Source organism: Mus caroli, chromosome 12 (genome assembly GCF_900094665.2).
Source record: "Mus caroli chromosome 12, CAROLI_EIJ_v1.1, whole genome shotgun sequence".
Lineage (NCBI taxonomy): Eukaryota > Metazoa > Chordata > Mammalia > Rodentia > Muridae > Mus > Mus caroli.
The window spans coordinates 71,396,677-71,415,350 of NC_034581.1; the positions used below are offsets into that span (position 1 = coordinate 71,396,677).

The 18,674-nt window shown below is 47.5% G+C and overlaps 1 protein-coding gene across 1 annotated transcript in view; it reads left to right on the top strand.

Annotated features, from left to right (window-relative positions):
- Fntb (farnesyltransferase, CAAX box, beta) overlaps window positions 1-18,674 on the top strand; it is an 80,876-nt gene that overhangs the window by 19,756 nt on the left and 42,446 nt on the right. Inside the window, exons 2-4 of the mRNA XM_021178669.1 lie at window positions 3,940-4,004; window positions 14,401-14,473; window positions 16,037-16,128. Of these exons, the coding sequence (XP_021034328.1) occupies window positions 3,940-4,004; window positions 14,401-14,473; window positions 16,037-16,128 (230 nt within the window). The remainder of the gene's footprint in view (window positions 1-3,939; window positions 4,005-14,400; window positions 14,474-16,036; window positions 16,129-18,674) is intronic.

Genomic DNA, 18,674 nt, shown 5'->3' on the forward strand with positions numbered 1-18,674 from the left:
CTGTCCTGGAACTCACTCTGTAGACCAGGCTGGCCTCGAACTCAGAAATCCACCTGCCTCTGCCTCCCGAGTGCTGGGATTAAAGGCGTGCACCACCACACCTGGCTTCTCACACACTTTAAAACAAAATCTAAATCATGAAACCAAATAAATGAGTGAGAAAGAGAGAGGAAGGAAGGAAGGAGGGAGGCAGGCAGGCAGGCAGGCAGGCAGAAAGAGAGGTCGGTGGCTTCTTCGGTGACCTGGTTTTCTGAATATGTTCATTTTGTGAGACTGGATTTGTGTGTCAGACAGAGAAGCAGACTTTCTAATTGCTCGGCATCTTAGCAGTTGATGTCCTTATAAATTTCCTAGATGATTTTAATAGTTTTATTTAAACTTCAACCTGACGATAACATTGTTTTCCATAGGAACTGATGGTGTATTTCATTGAGAGTTTTATAGAACAGGAAGAATAAATCTTTCAGTGCTGGGAGTATAGCTAGGTGGTGAGTGCTGCCTGCATGTGCAAGACCCTGGGTTTGATCCCCTGCACAGAAGAGAAAGTATGTATTTCAAGAGTAGGGGAGGACAAAGCAAAACAAAGGGAGTGGAGAGATGGCTCCGTGGTTAAGAGCACTGCCTGCTCTTCCAGAGGTCCTGAGTTCGATTCCTAGCATCCAATGATGGCTCATAACTGTCTATAACTCCATTTCCAGGGGATCTGATACTCTCTTCTGGCTTTCATAGGCACTAGCTGTGCAAGTGGTATACAGACATACACCATTCCCCTTGTTAAAAAAAATGTTCGAGAGGGAGAATAATTTTTTTCTGTCCTTTAATTTTTTTTTCTGAGATCCTTATAACAAAAGAAAATAAACTTGTTAACATTATATACATGAAGTTACCTGGGGAGAAATGGTTGAGACCATAAACTTATGTTACCTTTTCCACTAACAACAAAGGATTGTTGGCAGTAAAGAAATTGCAAATACAGCAAATAGGAGCAGACAGAATCAACTATTGAAGAAAGGCTTTTATTAGGGGTGAGGAAACACACACATTCAGCAGGTAGACAGAGACTTTCCACAAAGCAAACAGGTTCTTCTTGAGAGCTGGGAACTCCTAAGTCTTTGAAAGGTCATCTTCCTTCCTATACTCCAGGGCTGATTAGTTTGAAGAAAGATAGGATGGCTGGTTGGCCTGCAACTTGTGTAAACTTGTCCTGATCTGGCCTTGGACTCATTGAGTCAGCCATTAGCAAGCAACGTATTGGCAGGAGAAAAAGCCCACAAGGCCTTTGTTTCATACTGCCAAGCTTTTATCTCAGGTCTAGAGGATGAGGAAGTCGCCATCTTGGAAGTTCACCATCTTTATTACCTAATCATGGACTCTCTCCTGTTCCTCCTGCCTACCAGGGAGTCTGTCCTCCTCCTCGTCCCTCAGTATCTACCTTCCCTTATCCTCTGAGTGACTGGTACTGGGGAGATGTGCACCCAAACTGCCATCAGTTTTGTTATTAGATCCAAGGTGGTTTCTCACTACTCAAAGGCCAATATTTAGCCAAGCGTTGCCAGGAAGGAAATGAGTTCATTCAAGCACCCTGAACATTTGTCCCTTAAAAAAGGCCATCTCAGAGAACTCAGGACTGCAAATAGGCTCCTAGAGGGACAGAAGAGGTACAGGGGGCAGTGACCAAGGTCAAGGGCTGGGAATGGCCTTCCTCCTCTTCATCACCCACAGCCCGACTCTCTGTTCTTTTATCTTGGCAAGTACAGTACAATCCACCTCAATCTCCCAAGGCTTAGTTCCTGTAATTCTTTAGATGAGCTTTCTATCTTTCTGCAACTTAAACTTCACAGTGGTGTGCATGCTTTGTGCGTTTGATACACAGATTTAACAAATCAGAAGGGGCAAGACACATTTGCAGCTACCTGAAGGTCTCCAATTGCTCTGTTCTGCAAATCACAAGAAATATTAGCAGCTCACAACTCCATCATTCGGGTGTGGCTTCTTTAGAACTTAGGGAGGGGCAGTCAGGACCCTGTGGAAAGGGGCAGCTACTGTCACCATTTGGAGAACATGGACTAAGTTACTGGAGAAGCGTATGTGGCACCAACATGTTTGTAGAAACAGGGTAATCTCTCATCTCTCTCTCTTCTCGTCTTAATTTTACAGGAATTTTTGGGGAGCTCCATTCAGGGTGTGACCTGTTACTAGGAATTGAAATGCCTCTTAGAGTTCTTAGTTTTATTAATAAAAGAATTTAAGAATGGCTTCAGGAAAAAAAAAAAAAAGCCCTGAGGACAACTTTATTAGAGTTTCAAAGAAGTAGCCCAGGGCAGGCGAATGCAAAGCTGTAAATCTTAGCAACTGCCCAGAGGAGGAAAATGGGGGGGTGGGGGGGGGTTGGAGAAAGAGAAAGCCATGCTTTTTGAGTTAGGTTTTCAAAAGCAGCCTCATGGTGGGAGGCAGGGGCCTTCAACAGAAGAGTTTGAAGGCCCAAACTGTCTAGGCAAAGCATGTCTAGGCTTTGGTAAGTATCCAAAAGAAAGAATAAACTTTTTTTTTAAAGTGCTTTTTGGAATAATTTGGAAAAACAGAAGACTAAGCAGAGCCCATGGTATAGTTCCGTAAGAAACTATAAGTGAGAGTAGGGATTTGGGAAATTAATTATTCTTAAAGGGATAACTATTCCTCCCATAATTTTAGCATGGCTGAAGGTGAATCAGCCTGATTGAGGGATGGTCTCCACCAAGTGATTGACAGGCCCACCTGGATTAACTCTTAGTTTTGGGTAATGCTTAACTCTCTGGGATGTTACATCTTACTTAACCCAAGGCCAGAGGTAGATTCCATTCTTTGACCAGGAGGAAATAGCTTCCTTTCATAGGCCTCCACAGAGCCATGATCAAGACTATTACGACATTCCCACCTCTGAAGAGGTGACCTAAAAGTCATTTAGGAATGGGCTGAAATTGGGGAGTAAGTAAATCCCATTTCCACCATGAAAGTCTAGAGAGTCAGTTATGTTTACCAGAAAGGATTAGTGCCTGGACTGGAGTTTTCTATCTGTGTTGGCTAGTTGTTTGTCAACTTGATATAAGCTAGAATTAGCTGGGAAGAGGAACCCCAACTGAGAATGTACCTCCATTCAGATTGCCAGTAGCAGGTCTGTAGGTCTCTCTGTGTCTCTGTGTTTGTCTGTCTGTCTGTCTCTCTGTTTCAAGATTGGGTTTTTCTTTGTATCTCTGGGTCTCTAGAAATCACTTTGTAGACCAGACTGGCCTCAAACTCAGAGAACTATCTGCCTCTGTATTCCTAGTGCTGGGACTTTCTTGATTAATGATTGATGATTGTACCAAGGTAAGCCACCCCACTTTGAAGCAGGGTGGGAGTGGGCGTGGTACCATCCCTGGGCATGTGGTTCTGAGTTGTGTAATAAAGGCTGAGCAAGCCACGGGGAGCAAGCCAATAAGCAACATTCCTCCATGGCCTCTGCTTCAGTTCCTGCCTCTACGTTCCTGTGGAGAATTCCTGCCCTGACTTCCCTCAGTAACTGGAGTTGTGACTTGAGTGTTGTAGGTGAAATAAACCCAAGTTGCTTTGGTCATAGCATTCCATCTCAGCAATAGAAGCCCTCAGTTAAGGCTCCAGGCAAGGTGCTCATTTAGGAAATTAGAAACCAGAGCCCCCTTCCCCTTCCCTTTCTGGCATTCCAGCTAGAAAACCAATGACATTTCTGGGATTGTTGTTTTTGGGGTTCCTGCCCCTAAAGTACCTCTCCAATGACTATGTCTTGTTCGTCATTAAGCCATGCTGTAGAGCCTCTGAATCTCGGTGCAGCACAGAACTGTGCTGAAAAACTTCAGGCACTAGACATATGTGGCGCTAGGAAGAAAAAGCTGATAGCATCTCATCTTTATGTTTTCTCTCTTCCATGTCCTGCTGCCCCATCAGGCCAAAGTAGAAGAGAAGATCCAGGAGGTCTTCAGTTCTTACAAGTTTAACCACCTTGTACCAAGGTAAGCTGTGTGTTGGAGCTTGCGGGTCTGAGGGAGCCTTTCCCCTTTCCTTCTTGCCTCTACTTAAACAACTAGGGGACCGTTTCCCCGAGCAGCTCTTTATCAGTGGAACTGGAGATCAGGTGATTGTGAGCCACCTGATGTGGGTGCTGGAAACCAAACTCATGTCCTCTGGAAGAACAGCAAGTGCTCTAAACTGCAGAGCTGTCTCTCAGGCCCATAGTTATTTCTTTGACACTATCCAAATTAAATACAGGGAGCCAGCAGGTGAACCATCTAGTTAAGATGCTGTGTGGCCTGAAGTGCAGCCTCCTCTTGCTTAGCATATCTGCCATTCTCCTCTTCTTCTTCCTGCTCTTCCTCCTCTCCACCCCACCTTCTCTTTAAGACAGGGTTTCCCTGTGTAGCTCTGGCTGTCCTGGAACCCACTGTGTAGACTATGCTGGCCTAAAACTCTGCCTCCCTGGTGCTGGAATCAAAGGCACCACTTCGCCTGGCTGTCTACTGACTTCTTAAGACAGTTTTTAATTAAGACTCTGGGGACTTTTTCTTTGTCAAAATTTATTCCTACAGATAAAGAGGCCAATGAGGTAGAAATCCATTCTCTCAATTGCTTTGCAGTGCTGGGGTTTGAACTTGAGGCCTCACACATACATTATCACACATCACCAGCCTCGAAGTAGCCCTCCCATGCTTAGGATGAGCAATCTTTTGAATTCTGTACAGTCCTTGGGTCAAGGACATAAAAGTCTTGTGAGACTGGTTCATCAGACAACAGGACTGACTGCTATGGTGGCCTGTCCGTACTCTCTAGGTGAGAAGCACCTATTGCAGGACACTGACCCAGGACAGAGGTCTGGGTACTTCTTACTGAAATTTTACATATGCCTCTGCTCTTGTTACCTTTGAGCCTTTGGTCCCTCTTTAATTAGCCAGTGCAAAAACAGCTGGAAAAGGCGGCATTTCTAGGGAAGGGCTGGGGAGAAGGTGGAGGGCCTCATCCTTCCCTGGAAGGCAAGGGGAAAATGTCAGTCAGCTAGAAGGCTCTCTCTCTCTAGGCTGCCAGGCTACATCTCTGCATTACCCAAAACTGAGCCCTCGGTCCAAGGAACTTTTCCTTTTGCCATGAGCCGCAGCTGGAGCTTAGCAAATGACATTTATGTCACCAGCTCAGGGGAACAGATGCGAAGAGGATCGATGCCACTCTCACCTCCTCCACACAGACCTGCTCCAGCTTCACTTCCCAGAGGTGGTTGGACTCCAGTGCTGAGGGACGTGACGGTGGAGAGGGCTTTGCTGTCCACAGATGACTCACCTGGCCGGGCTCTGAGTCACTGTCTTCTGCCTAGGGCTCTGTGTTCCCACGCAAGTGACCTGACATTCTCTTCTCATTCTCATCCAAACTGATCCTTTGTACTCTGTCCTCCTTAACGCGTGATGAGGGGGGCTGAGAGGCTGCAGTCTGGAAGGGTTTGGAGAGTGGTGGTAGAGACTCCACCCACCAATCCATAGATCTTAGTCAGATGTGGGTGGAAAGCAAGTTCTCAGGCTTGGAACTTTCTAGAAACAGAATATATCAGGTTTCCGGGTTTGTCTCAGGAATCATAGCTTCCATTTTTCTTTTTTCTTTCTCTCCTTTTTTTCTGTTTTCTTTAAAAAAATTTTTTTTCTTTTGTATTTTTGTTTTGTTTTGTTTCAAGACAGGGTTTCTATGTGTAGCCCTGGCTTTCCTAACTTGATTTGTAGACCAGGCTGGCCTCAAACTCACAGAGATCTGCCTCCTCTGTCTCCCAAGTGCTGAGATTAAAAGCATGTGCCACCACTGCCGGCTCTTCTGTATTTTTTGTTTTAAATTTTGTCATTTTTGCCTATGAAAATGACTGTCTTTGAAAAATATTTTACAAACTGATATTTTATGAGAATGTTGTGCCTGCATGTAAGTATATCAATCATGTATCTGTCTGGTGCCTGCAGAGGCCAGAAGAAGATGTCACATCCCCTGGAACTGGGATTACAATGGACATAAGCCTCCATATAGGTGCTGAAAATATGACTTAGGTCCTCTGCAAGTGCAACCAGTGCTTTCAACTACTGAGCCTTCTCTCTAGACCACAATACGAGTGTCTTAAAGGACGGTACTTAGCATGTTAATTGATAATTGAGATATTACACATTTTGGTGGAATAAATCAGCCAAATGAGTGTATAAATCAGGCTATCTGTGTAAAGCTGGAGCTAAATGCTACAGAGTGAGCTAGGGGGTGAGGATCAATCTGGGGTATGGTTCATCGTGGTAAAGTACTTGCCAGAATGCACCAGTCACTGCCTTCCATACCCAGAACAGCCCCCTCCCCCAACCACCACCAAGGGAAAATCTGAAAATGTAGCACAATTCTTTATAATCTTAACCTTTAGTAGTCAAAATGTAAGTCTTGGCCGGGAGGTGTAGTGAAATGTAGAATATTTGTGTAGAGATAGGAGGCCTAGAGTTACACCACAAAACAAAATAAAACAACCCCCAAAGAACAACAAACCAAAGGAACAGAATCACATTTGAGAGTCTTGGCAGTGTGATCCAGGAGCGGACTTCATGGCTCACCACACGCATTCCCAGATGTTGGCAGTACACCCAGGTGACAGCTTGTATTCCTGGGGTCACGGTACTGATCAGATGTGACACGCTGTTGGGACCCCTGGCTGCGTGCAGGTCCAGGAATGCCCGCAGTGATGCTGAGGCAGGCATTCACTGTTCGGCATGCCAGAGCCAAAGCTGGGAAACAGATGTGGCTGACGTTCAGCACTGAAGTGGAACGTTGCTGCATTCTACAGTTCATCCCGCTCCCAGAAACGACTTTTCTGTGAGGCATGGTGGTGTGTGCACTTGGGTGCGGTGGGGGAGTAAAGGCTGGAGGACCAGGAGGCCAAAGCTTTCCTTACACATGAGTTCAAGACCAAGACTAGCCTGGATCACAGAAGACCTTATAGAATAATAATAATAATAATAAATATTTTAAAAAAGGAAAGATTCCCCTCCCTTTTGACTGTGGAGTATACATCGGCCCTGGAGTGAGACAGTCAGTACCAAGAAGGCCTTCTTGTTCCTTTTCTTTTCCTTTTATGAGTTTAGGACCCTCTTGACCCATGCCCGGCACCCTGCCCCTTGAACTCAGGCCGTCACGCCTGCGGTGTGTTCCTTTACCCACTGAGCCACTCGTAGCTTGTATTTTTATCGTTTTGTCAACACCCTGCTTTCTTTTATCATTGTTGTTGTTGGAATGTTTTGTCCTTGGCTTGGTGTTGACTTTGCGCTTTTGAAAGAGGTTCTTTTGTTGTCCAGAGATAAGTAACAGCCTGACCCTGAGCTCGCTCCTACTCCCTCCACCTCCCAGATGCTGTGATCTCAGGTGTACCTATGCCACACTGCATCCTGGTTTCTTACAAAAGTCAGTATTTTCTGTTAGGACTCAAAGAAACCAGGGATAGATGGATGAGGTGCTTGTGGGCATATCAAAGCGACTCTGGCCCAGTCATTCTCAGTGGCCCAAGTACTTCATACAGAGGTCTGGCTCCTCTCACCGCTTTTGACCCCTGACCCCCGACCCCCATCCTGACCTCTCCATGCCCTGAGCTTCACTCTGCTTCCCTTTCACCTGCTTCTCTTTCTGTCTGTATGACTCAGCCGCTTTGGCTACGTGCTGTCTTGGTTTTTCTCTTGGTTCTCTTTGCCCTCGTGGTCTTCTTTTAGCTCTCTCTTCTTCCCTGCCTTTCTCCCGCTCCCAGTCTCTCTCTCCTCTCATGCGCAGTCTGTTCTGCGGGCCGTGTTCAGTCTCACCCTTCCAGATACCTGTGGCTGTGCTTTCCTTCATGTCTGCAGCAAACCTCCTCAGCCACACCTCCTCACGTCCTCAGTGTCCTCTTCACTCTTTTCTAGGCATTGAGCTCAAACACAGGGCCTAGCACATGCCCTGAAGTAGTCCTACTAGCTGAACCACAACCCCAGCCTTCTCCAAAGTATTCTTGGTCTGCCCCTTAGGAATGTACACTTTTCCAGTCCAGCACCGTAACTAACCACTTGGCCGTCACAGTCCTGATACTTTTTCAGTTCATTTCATTTGCTGTAATGTGAAACCTAAAATGTATAGATGGTGCATACACACACACACACACACACACACACACACACAGAGAGAGAGAGAGAGAGAGAGAGAGAGAGAGAGAGAGAGAGAATTTAACATTGTTTTCTCTAGGGCAGAAGTGACCCACGTGCTCCCTAGTGTAGAAAGCTGTGCTAGCAGCGCACTTGCGGTTCTCTCTGGAGATTAAGTGTAGCAGTGTGTGGTTCTGAAGCCAGCACTGAAGTCCTAGAAACTTGACCTGTGTCTTCCTCCATTCCTGTATATAAATCCCAAGATTCTGGGAGATATACTTCTCAGTGCTGCATTTTCTACACTCAGTGTCTTCCATGTCACAGCCTACCACAGGACACTCGGGTGGCCCAGGTTTGGAGAAGCATGCTTGCTTTTACTCTGGCCTTGTTCTTGTGAAGTCCTTCAGGGTTTTGCCCCCCTCATTCTGGACCAGTATTTAAAGAGTCACCAAAGAGTCAAGTATACTCATGGGACCCATAGAATGCCCCATGATGAGTTGGCTAACTTACAAGTGTCTAGAATGTCCTAGACAGAGGGGACAACCTGTGCAAAGTCCTGAGGCTGCAGAGAGCAGAGCTCAGTGAGGTTGTGGGGTGAGGTTGGAAGGAGAGAAAGGTAACTGGGGAAGGTCTGGAAGCTCACCCCAGAAATATAAGCTGTATCACTCTGTGGTACACACTTCAAAACCCTTCCAATTCCAGTCCCTAGACACACACACACCCAGTTTCCCTCTGAGTGCTACCTGAGTGCCCTCACCTACTGGTGTTCTGAGCTCTTGCTTCATCCCGGCCTGTTTTCTTTTCCCCATTCTTGGCTTTGAGGCTGAGCTCTTAGGGGTGGGAGGAGCTTTGGCTGTTAACTTCCTACACAGAGACTGGAGCGTCAGGGTGTGAGTCAGCTTGGTAACCAAGTGCACAGTGGGTGCTCTGAAACCCTGAAGCTTAAGAGGTTCAAGAGGTTGGAAATCCAAGATCAAGATGCTAGCAGGCCTGGTTCCTCCTGAGGCCTGTCTCAGGATCTGCGGTCGGCTGCCCGGCTATGTCCTCACATAGCCTTCTGTTTATGCTCAGACTCCCCAGCGTCTCCCCTGCTCCCTCAGCTCTTTCAGGGCCTTTGTGCATGCTGGGCAAACACACCACCCTGAGCTACACCCCTGGCATTCTTCCTTTTACTAAAGTACCTGTATTATTGGGTAGGGCTCTACCCTTGGAATCTCATTTAACCTTAAATTCTTTCCTAAAGGTCTGATTTCGAAACACAGTCACACTGTGGGTTAAGATTTCAGCATTGATAGTGAAGTGGGGAGGGGCACAAGTTAGCGCATAATAGCAGTTGGGTTTTTTTTTGGGGGGGGGTTATGTGTGTGCAATTTAGTGCAATTTCTGATTGGCCAAAATAAACTGAGCACTTCAACTTAACAGTACGTTTATATGCTTATAATTAACTGGATGAGAATGGAAGAAGTAAGAAGTTGGCTTGGGGAAATGTCATTGGACCTAATCTCTCCCCGTATCCTCTACCCTTCTTGTCCCTCCAGCACTCGAAGCTGACGTTTCTCTTCACACAGACCCAGCTAGAAAACAGCCCCCTCTCTCCAGGGCTCTTGGGCCTGCTGTCTGTGGGTGAGGCTCAGGGTTAGAGGGCGGCTCCTCAGGAGGGGTCTTTCCTCGGGCTGACTCAGGTTCTAAGGACCGGCCTGAGGTAGATGAGGAGGCGTTTCCTGAGCAGCCAGGGTTCAGGCAGTTCTTTTTTGTCAGCAAGCCCATCTGTTGCCTTTCGAGGCCAAAAGCTCCCTCGGGCCTTGGAGCTCACTGACTTCTTAGTGACTGAAAAGCTCCCTGTCATAGCAAAAGATTGTTCAAAAGACAAGAGAAGACTTCCTAGCGTTTCAGTACTTGAAAACTTTTTTTTTTCCATCTATTTATGTTATGTGTGTCTATGGGGGTGGTGTCTGTGCAGGGGATGGGTACTTGGAGGTCAGAGGACAGGCTGAAGGACTCAGTGGTGTCCTTGAACCATGTGGGCTCCAGGACTGAACTCGAGGTGTCAGGCCAAAGTGCTCCTAGTGCTGAGCTGCCCCACTGGGCCGAGTTTCTGTGCTTTTGAAGGATTTGTTTAGTTATTTAACTCAGCTTGGTAAAAATGCCATGCGTGGTGGCACCTGCTGATAATCTCAGCAGAGGCAGAGGCAGAGGCAGAGGCAGAGGCAGAGGCAGAGGCAGAGGCAGGATCTCCCAGTTACAGGCCAGTCTGTTCTACAAAGCAAGTTCTAGGGCTACATAGAGAAACCCTGTCTCCAAAAAACAAAACCAACCAGCCAAACAAACAAACCAAAGCCCCAACCAAAGACTGGCTTGTGGAGTGTGCGAGTAACCCCCAGAACTTGGGAGGCTAAGGCAAGAAGATCTTAGTTCAAAGCCAGCCTGGACTACTTAGGTAAGACCAGTGTAGAGTCCGGATTTCACCTGGCTCGGGCATCTCCAGGCACTGCTGGTCTACCCTCATTAACGGTCTTGCTCGTTCTTGTCACAGGCTTGTCATAGGCCTGCGGCTCCATCCTGCTCAGACTGAGCCAGGATGCTCGAGCTATTTCAGAAATGTGCTTACCACCACCCACCCCCCACCCCGACCCCACCCCCGCTTAGTCTGCTCTTCTCACTGCTCTTTCCCAAATACTCCCAGCAAGGAAGCTGGGCAAGGTAGCACACACTTCTTTTTGGCTCCCAGTCCCTTTATTCATCTCATGTGTTGTCTGCCACCATCACCACAGCAGCCAGTCTGTAGCTTCTGGGCTCTGGGCTCCTCATTCCTGAGAAGTCCCAGGCTGTCATCCGCATGGTTTCCTCTGTCTCCTCCTTCCCACTTCAGACTCCAAGATTTGGCTGGGTTCACACACCTGCGCATCCCAACATCTCTGTCTCTGAGGATGTGGAATTCTTCCTTATCGGAGGTTCACATCCCCCGCTGTCTAAACCTCATCAGTAACTCCCTTTAAAATCCTTTTTACTTGCTTATTGTTGTTGTGTATACGTGTGTATGATGCACATGCAGGCTCCTGTGGAGGTCAGAGGATGACTGGAATTGGTCCCCTCCTTCTGCTGTTACCCAGGCTTCAGGGATGGAACTGCAGTCCTGAGGCTTGTACAGCTAGTGCTTTAAAAACCCAGGAAGTGGAAACTCTCTGGCCTTGGACATGCAGTCTTCTGCACCAGCCTCCTGCATGCTGGGCTTATGGGCACACACCATGTTCAGCTTTGTCCCTTTTTAGGAGAAAATAACATTTAATGAAATATAATTCATCCATCATTCATTGGCTTTAGCATATTCACCAAGCCGTATACCTTATCAAGGCTAATTTTTTTTTTTGAGCATTTCCTTAGAAGAATACCCTTAGTCACCACCCTGAGGGCCTTCATATTCCTCAACTCTAGGCAACCGATTAATCTACTTTCTGTCTCTAAGGGTTTTTCCTTTGTGGACATTTCCTATAAATGGGATCACATAACATGTGGTATTTTGTAAGTAGCTTCTTTTGCTTAGCATGTTTTCAGGGCCATCCTTATTGTATCTCAGACTCCCATTTGCCCTTAGGTTTTCTTCAGACAAGCTCTCTGGATGGGCTGGCACTCACTATAAAGACTGGGCTGGCCTTGAACTAATAGCAGCCCTCTCGCCTCTCTGCTTTCTGAGTCCTGGGCTTAGGGCCTGGGCTTCTATGCCCAAATTTGCTTCAGGGTATTTTTTGTGTTTTTTTTTTTTTTTTTTTTTTTAAGATAGGGTCACACTTTGTAGCCCTGGAACTCACAGAGATTTACCTACCTCCATCTCCCAAGTGCTGGGGTGAAAGGTGTGCACCGCCATACCCAGCCTTCTTTCAGGCTTTAAACAATCCCTTAATGGAGTCCCGAGTTCTGCCCCTCTCCAGTCTGACTTCTCTCTGCCTACTTCTCCTGTGTGCTTTGGCTCCAACACCTTAACTAAATTAACTAAAACATGCTATGGTGGCCTCTTTGGTTTTTGCCTGGCCATTTCATCATCCTGCTTTTGTCTCAGTATTGTCCTCTTAGGGAGGATATTTCTGACTCCCCTGCCTTCCTGTGAGCTCAGAGCTACTGCACTTACCAGGTCAGAGCATCAAGTGGACAGGGCTCTACCTTGCCTTTACTTGTCTGGGTCCACGGGCAGATCGTCGCTGTAGGGAACAGTCATCCTGGACCATGCAAGATGCTCCCTACACAGGAGTCCTGACCATTAGACCTCTGAAAGTGAAACGGACTCTGGTCATTTTCTCTTTCTTCTGGTTTTTGAGACCAAGTCCTATATAGCTCAGGCTGGTCTTGAACTTGTTGTATTGCAGAGGATGACTTTGAACTCCTGATCTTCTGCCTCCAGCACTAAGCTTATAATACACACACCTTTACCATACCTAGCAACGATTTTCTGTTGATGTAGTTTGCTCTGAGCTCTGGCGAGTGTTCACAGAGGTCATTGGCCACTCTGTTGTTTGTCATCTTTTTCTTCAGTCTTCCCGCATCATCTGTCATTGTTAAATATTTCGTTATGATTTTCTCCTCCCTCATTGCCTGTGACATGACTTGCCCTGGTTCCTGTCTTGCTCCTGTCTCTTTCTAAGGATAGTTCTTCCCATAGTTCTGATCTGCCTTCTACAGCTTCACCTGTCCCATCTCTTATGTGTGATCTGGGTTCCTGTCTGCATCTTAGACCGTCTAAGACCATTTTCTGTTGCCTGAACTAGGGACGTGGGTTTTTTTGTTTGTTTGTTTGTTTTGGTTTGGTTTGGTTTTGGTTTGGTTTGATTTTGTTTTTTTCAAGACAGGGTTTCTCTGTGTAGACCTGACTGGCTGTCCTGGAACTCACTCTGTAGCCCAGGCTGGCCTTGAACTCAGAGATCCGCCTGCCTCTGCCTCCCAAGTGCTGGGATTTAAAGGCGTGTGCCACCACTGCCTGGCGAACTAGGGACTTTTATTGTTTGTATCTATTTAGAGTGTATTTTGATTAATGACGTTGGAGGCTGGGAAGCTGGAGAACAAGGTAGCAAGGCTGCCTTCTGTGAGGACCTTTGCTGTGTTCAGAGCAGGGCAGAAGGCAAAAGGCCATTGGGTGCATGGGAAGAGGCAGAGTGAGAAATTCCCTCACTTTGTAACATGACTTGAAAACCACCTACTCATCTGAGAAAGACATTACAGCCCCCTCAGTGACTTAAAGAACAGTCCTGCCTGCCTGCTCAGAGACCCCCCCCCCCCGCTGTCTCTTAACACCCTTGTGACTTTTTTGTGTTGGCTGCTCTTGAGTTTGTGATCCTCCTGCATTCTGAGGGCTAGGACTACAACAGGTGGGTACACCACCGCCATTGCTTTTCTTTTGAGCCAGAATTTCTCTTCTTGCCTTGGAAGGCTCTTCTGAGATAGAGACCACATCAGTGATCGTATTCTGAGCACGGAGCAGTGGGAGTTCTGGGAACAATTGTTTATTGACTACCTAGAAGAGAGTGCTTCTTTTCCCCGTTATTCCTGTAGTCAGCAGGCTCAGTGAGCGTCTCGACATTCTTTCCGCTTTTCATTCTTCCATAACCACACAGGGCCATCTTTCAACACTAAGCAAGAAGTCCCGCCTCCCTCTTCGCCCTTGCAGGTGGCCATGGGCAGCACATTCCATCTTAAAGCCAGTATTGCTGACCCCAGTGCCTCGGGTGTGCCTGGCCCTTGGAATACAAAAAGCATCCTCTGGCCAGGGCTGTGGGTCAGCACGTGGGAGGTGGAATTTTGGGGCCAGAGTAACAGATGGATAACCAAGGGGTGGGCAGGGGACAAAAGTACAGATCTCAGACAAGTGGTCTCAGAAGAAAGGACTGAAGTGAGGGAGGCGGAAGCAGCAAGGTTCTGAGTTAGGTTGTTTACTGCACGGCCGGTGCTGCCCTTCACATTGCTCGCAGTCCCTAGGTCCTGGAGAAGATCTCCAGTAGACTGTCAGCACCAACCATCGTGTGCCCTGTGCCCAGTGCAGGGCAGTCCCCTCCTTCACAAGGTGTTTCCTCTCAGGACAGCGTGCAGGCACCCAGAGAACTCAGCTGTCTGCCTCTTTGCCCTTGGTGTAGTTACTTTTTGTACATACTGAAGTTCCCAGGAATCCATGTAGTGACTCTGGGCAGTGTCCTAACAGGTGTGTGTCAGAGCGTGCGTGTGCTCATGTGAGCTTGTAGGAGGGCTTACCGACTCTTTCTCTCTCCAGGCTCATTTTGCAGAGGGAGAAGCACTTCCATTATCTGAAAAGAGGCCTCCGACAACTGACAGATGCCTATGAGGTAAGACATGGCCCTGGGCAGTGCTTCTGGTGGAACATGAAGGCTGTGGTTGGTCTCACCTGTCGCAGATGCGCCCGCTAGGTCACATGGCTCTGGCAGGAACCAGACTGCTGTTTCAGAGCTGATGCTCTACTTATGGGCTAAAGAAAGGCTTCTCCAGCTAAGAGGTGATGGCACACGCCTTTAGACCCAGCGCTCAGGAGGAGGAGACAGGAGGGCAGATCTCTATGAGGTTGAGGCCAGCCTGGTCTACAGAGCGAGTTCCAGGATAGCCAGGGCTACACAGAGAAACCCTGTGTCAAAACAAAACAAAACAAAACAACCAAACCAAAAAAGCCAATAAAACAAAACAAAATCTTCTCCAGTTTTGTCAGCCCCTAGAGCCCCAGAGCTAGTGGGACATTCTAGATGGGCTAGGCCTGTCCTTCATCATTTGATCACGGCCTGCTTTCTCCCGACTCCCTTTACTTGGAGATCAAAGTCAGTTTGGCCAGAGGACCAGGACTTGAATCCCGGAGGGCACTAAACAGAGTAAATCTTAAAGCATGGTCCTAAGAGCCAGGAGATGATGGAAGGGCCTAAGAGCTGTGGGGAGGTAGAAAAGGCTGTGACCAGCAGGGAGGGCTCCCATCTCCCTGCCTCCCATTACAAAGGATAGCGCTGCCTTTTATTGGCTTTTATTTCAAGAGTTCGATGTTTGATTTGTGTGTGTGTGTGTGTGTGTGTGTGTGTGTGTAGGGGTTTTCCAAGCCTAGCATAGGTAACCTGGGTAACACAGCCGACACCCCAACTCTGGCATTTACTTCTTTTATAACCTGGAGAAAATGAGTCTCCTGGGCCTTGTTGATGTACTTTAAACATAGAGAACCTGTAACTGGTACCCCCTGCCCTGTGGAGCACTGGCTGCTCAGCTGTCATGTTTGACTTGAATTAGAATCCAGGTCTGTGCACACACCACCTCCAGAGAAGCCTTTGCCCTGTCTCCAGACACACTCATCTTTCTCCGGGTCCTCCAAGCACCTAACGGGTGCTTTGCTAACCTTGTTCCGGGAAGACACTGGGTAACTTAGGCTTATATGTCTACTGTGTCTTTCTCTAAGATAGCCATGCCAGTCAGTATTCCACATGCTGAGCACCCCGAGACTCAGAATCAATTTCTGACATTGCCACGCCCCCAGTGTCTAATGTCTGGCACAAGCAGATACCAAATATTTGCCGAATCTGTAAATGAGTGAATTCAGGAAATGTCCTTGTAAGAAGGCAGACGCGTTTCCTTGTCTGCAGAGGGAAACCAGCAGCAGTTAACTGCCCTGTGTGTAAGTTCTCTGCTCAGCCTTGCTTGGACTCCTGCAGCAGGGACTTAAGAAGGGTTTAAGACTTGTTCCCTGTTGTTCTGTTGTCACAGCTGAAAGCACCCTTCTTTTGCTGATTGTTGTCCTAGGGAGCGAGAGTGCCTGCCTCCTCCTCCCCTTGCTAGGCTTCAGGAACTAAGACAGAACTAGCCTTGTCACAGGACCTTGGAGCGACTGACTAAAGGGTGTGTTTTCTCCCGGTCCCTCTCAGTGTCTGGATGCCAGCCGCCCCTGGCTCTGCTACTGGATCCTGCACAGCCTGGAGCTCCTCGATGAACCCATCCCCCAGATAGTGGCCACAGAGTGAGTTCTGGCTTTGGGGTACCTGGGGTATACTCTGGAATCACGTCCTGGATTTGGAATTCCTTTTGTTCCTGTTTTATTTGATGTAAATGGGGAGAAAACCTTGTTACAGAGAAACCCTTGCCCTTCCCTTGACCTCCAGCAACTTCCGGAAACTCCTCCACACAGAAGCTCTGCTCCAAACTGGTGGGTAGAGCAACTCTTTCGACTTCCAGAGGAGGTCTGGGATGATTTTTTTCATTCTGTCTCTCTCTCCCTCCATCTCCCTCTCTCTTCCTCTCCCTCCCTCCCTCTCTTCCACTCCCTCCCTCCTTCTCCACCTTCCCCCTCTATTTTTATTTTATTTTATTTTTTTAAAGACAAGGTGGTGTCGGTCCAGGCCTTTAATCCCAGCTCCTGGGAGGCAGATGTTTGTGAGCTGAAGGACAGCCTGGTCTACATACAGCCAGGGCTACATGGAGAAACCTTGTCTCCAACAAAACAACAGTAAAAAAAAAAAAACCAAAGAACACCAAAACCAACCAACCAAAAACCCCCATTTTCTCTGATAAGGAAAGTCTCTGTGTGTAGCTGCTTTGAACTCACTCTATAGACCAAGCTGGCCTCCAACTCACAGTGATCCTCCTGCCTCAGTCTCCCATGTACTCTGGCTTTGACCTTTGAGAAGAAGTCCTCACCATCATGCCTGACAGTTATGATGAAACGCCACGGAAAGCATGTACCACTGTGAACCAAAACGCTCTTACCTTCCTTACTCACCTCCGTGGAGGTGTAAAGGCTGGGAACAGGCCAGCTCTCCACAGGACTAGGTGGGTAACTGTCTTGGGTACCAGTGCCGTGTGAGACTCACAGTCTCATTGACCTCTGATTGATGACAAGACATGTAAGTAACGTAGCTGTGCCCCACATTGCTGGTGCAGGTGCAGCTTGTAAAGTGGCACCTCGTGCTCATCACGGGTCGTATCTTAAGAAAAACAAACACCAAAACTGACCCTGCCCCCAACCTTGAAAGTACCAGACCTAGGAAAGGACGGCCAGGAACTGAACCTAAGGGGTTTACTGAGAGCGGCGGGTCTTCTGGGTTGTGTCCCCCACTCCCTTGTACTCTGGAGGGCAAGGAGTTTGGGAGGCAAGTGTCCTGAGCCAGGTTTGGTTTTCCCACAGCAGAAGGTAGCAGCTGTGCCAAGACTCGTGGAGGCTCGCTGGAGCCCTCCCTAGTCCCAGAGCCTGCCTTGGTCACATTGTCAGGTCAGAAGAACAGAACTTACATTGTCTCATTCATTCTCTTTTAACAATAACCTCTCATTCTCGCCTCCCTGGGAAGGATGTCTTGTGATGAATGTGGATGGAGGAGATAATAAAGAATTAAGCCATTAACCCTTAGAATTCATATTTCTGTGGCAGAGGGAAAATATGTCTTGTTTTTATAATCCAGACATTGCAACAAGCTTGCTTGCTTCCAGCTCTGGAAGTGGAGTTGGACTCAGTTTCTGCAGTCACAGGAATTTAATTGTCAAAATAAAGGCCAGGGTGTTTTTGAAATACCAGTTGGGGGTTGGGGTTTGTTTGGGAAGCCCCCCACCCAACGCCTGCACTGTCAGGATGTATGCTAGAATAGGAGGGATGCGTATGAGAGAAGGGATGGGAAGGAGGAGTTTGTGAGAGACCCGTGGAGGCCCGAGAGATGACACAGACCACGTGGGGTGCAGAGACAAGATGGCGGCTCCTGCAGTGGGAGCCCGTCACCAGCAGCTTCCTTTGTTTTTCTAGGTTGCACAGAAGGTCCTTTTTCAGGGCCACTTCTCTGAGAAAGTCAGTGTCAGCTGCTTTTGTGGCAGTATCAGATAGGAAGAGGGGCCGTGAGATGGCTCCGAAGGCACCTGCCTTGAAGTACAAAGGCCTGAGTGTGACCCGGGACACACAGGGTGGAAGGAGAGCTCCAGATGGGAGGAGAGGCCTCTTTAAAGACCTTGTCACAGTGAACATCGTCAGTGCCAAGGGATGCTTTAAATTTTACTTAAAGTAGCTGGGCATGGGGGTGCATGCCTTTAATCAGCTAAGTGGATCTCTGAGTTCGATGCCAGCCTGGTCTACATAGGGAGTTCAAGGCTAGCCAAAGCTATATAGTGAGACCTTATTGTTCCTTCTACTTCAAAAGTGGATATTTTGAAAATAATCAATTTGTCTCAATTTCAAGAACCATTTTAATAATCAATGGCTAAGAGTTTATTTTACAACTGCCTTGAAAGTATTTAATTCATGGTTCTTCTGAGCATTGATTTAATAAACTTTATCTTTATTTTTTTTAGTTTATTAACAGTTTTAGAGACAGATCTCACTTTGTAGACAGAAACTCACTATGTAGCCCAGGCTAGCTTCAAACTCATGGTGTCCTCCTGCTTCACTTTCTGAGTGCTGGGATTTCAGGCCTAAGTCACCATACCTGGCTTGCTTTAATGAACTTTAAAGTCTAGTTTCTGTTTTTCAGTATGAGAGTGAATCTAGGGCCTTATGCATGCTGGGCAAGCCTACTACTAGGCTGTATA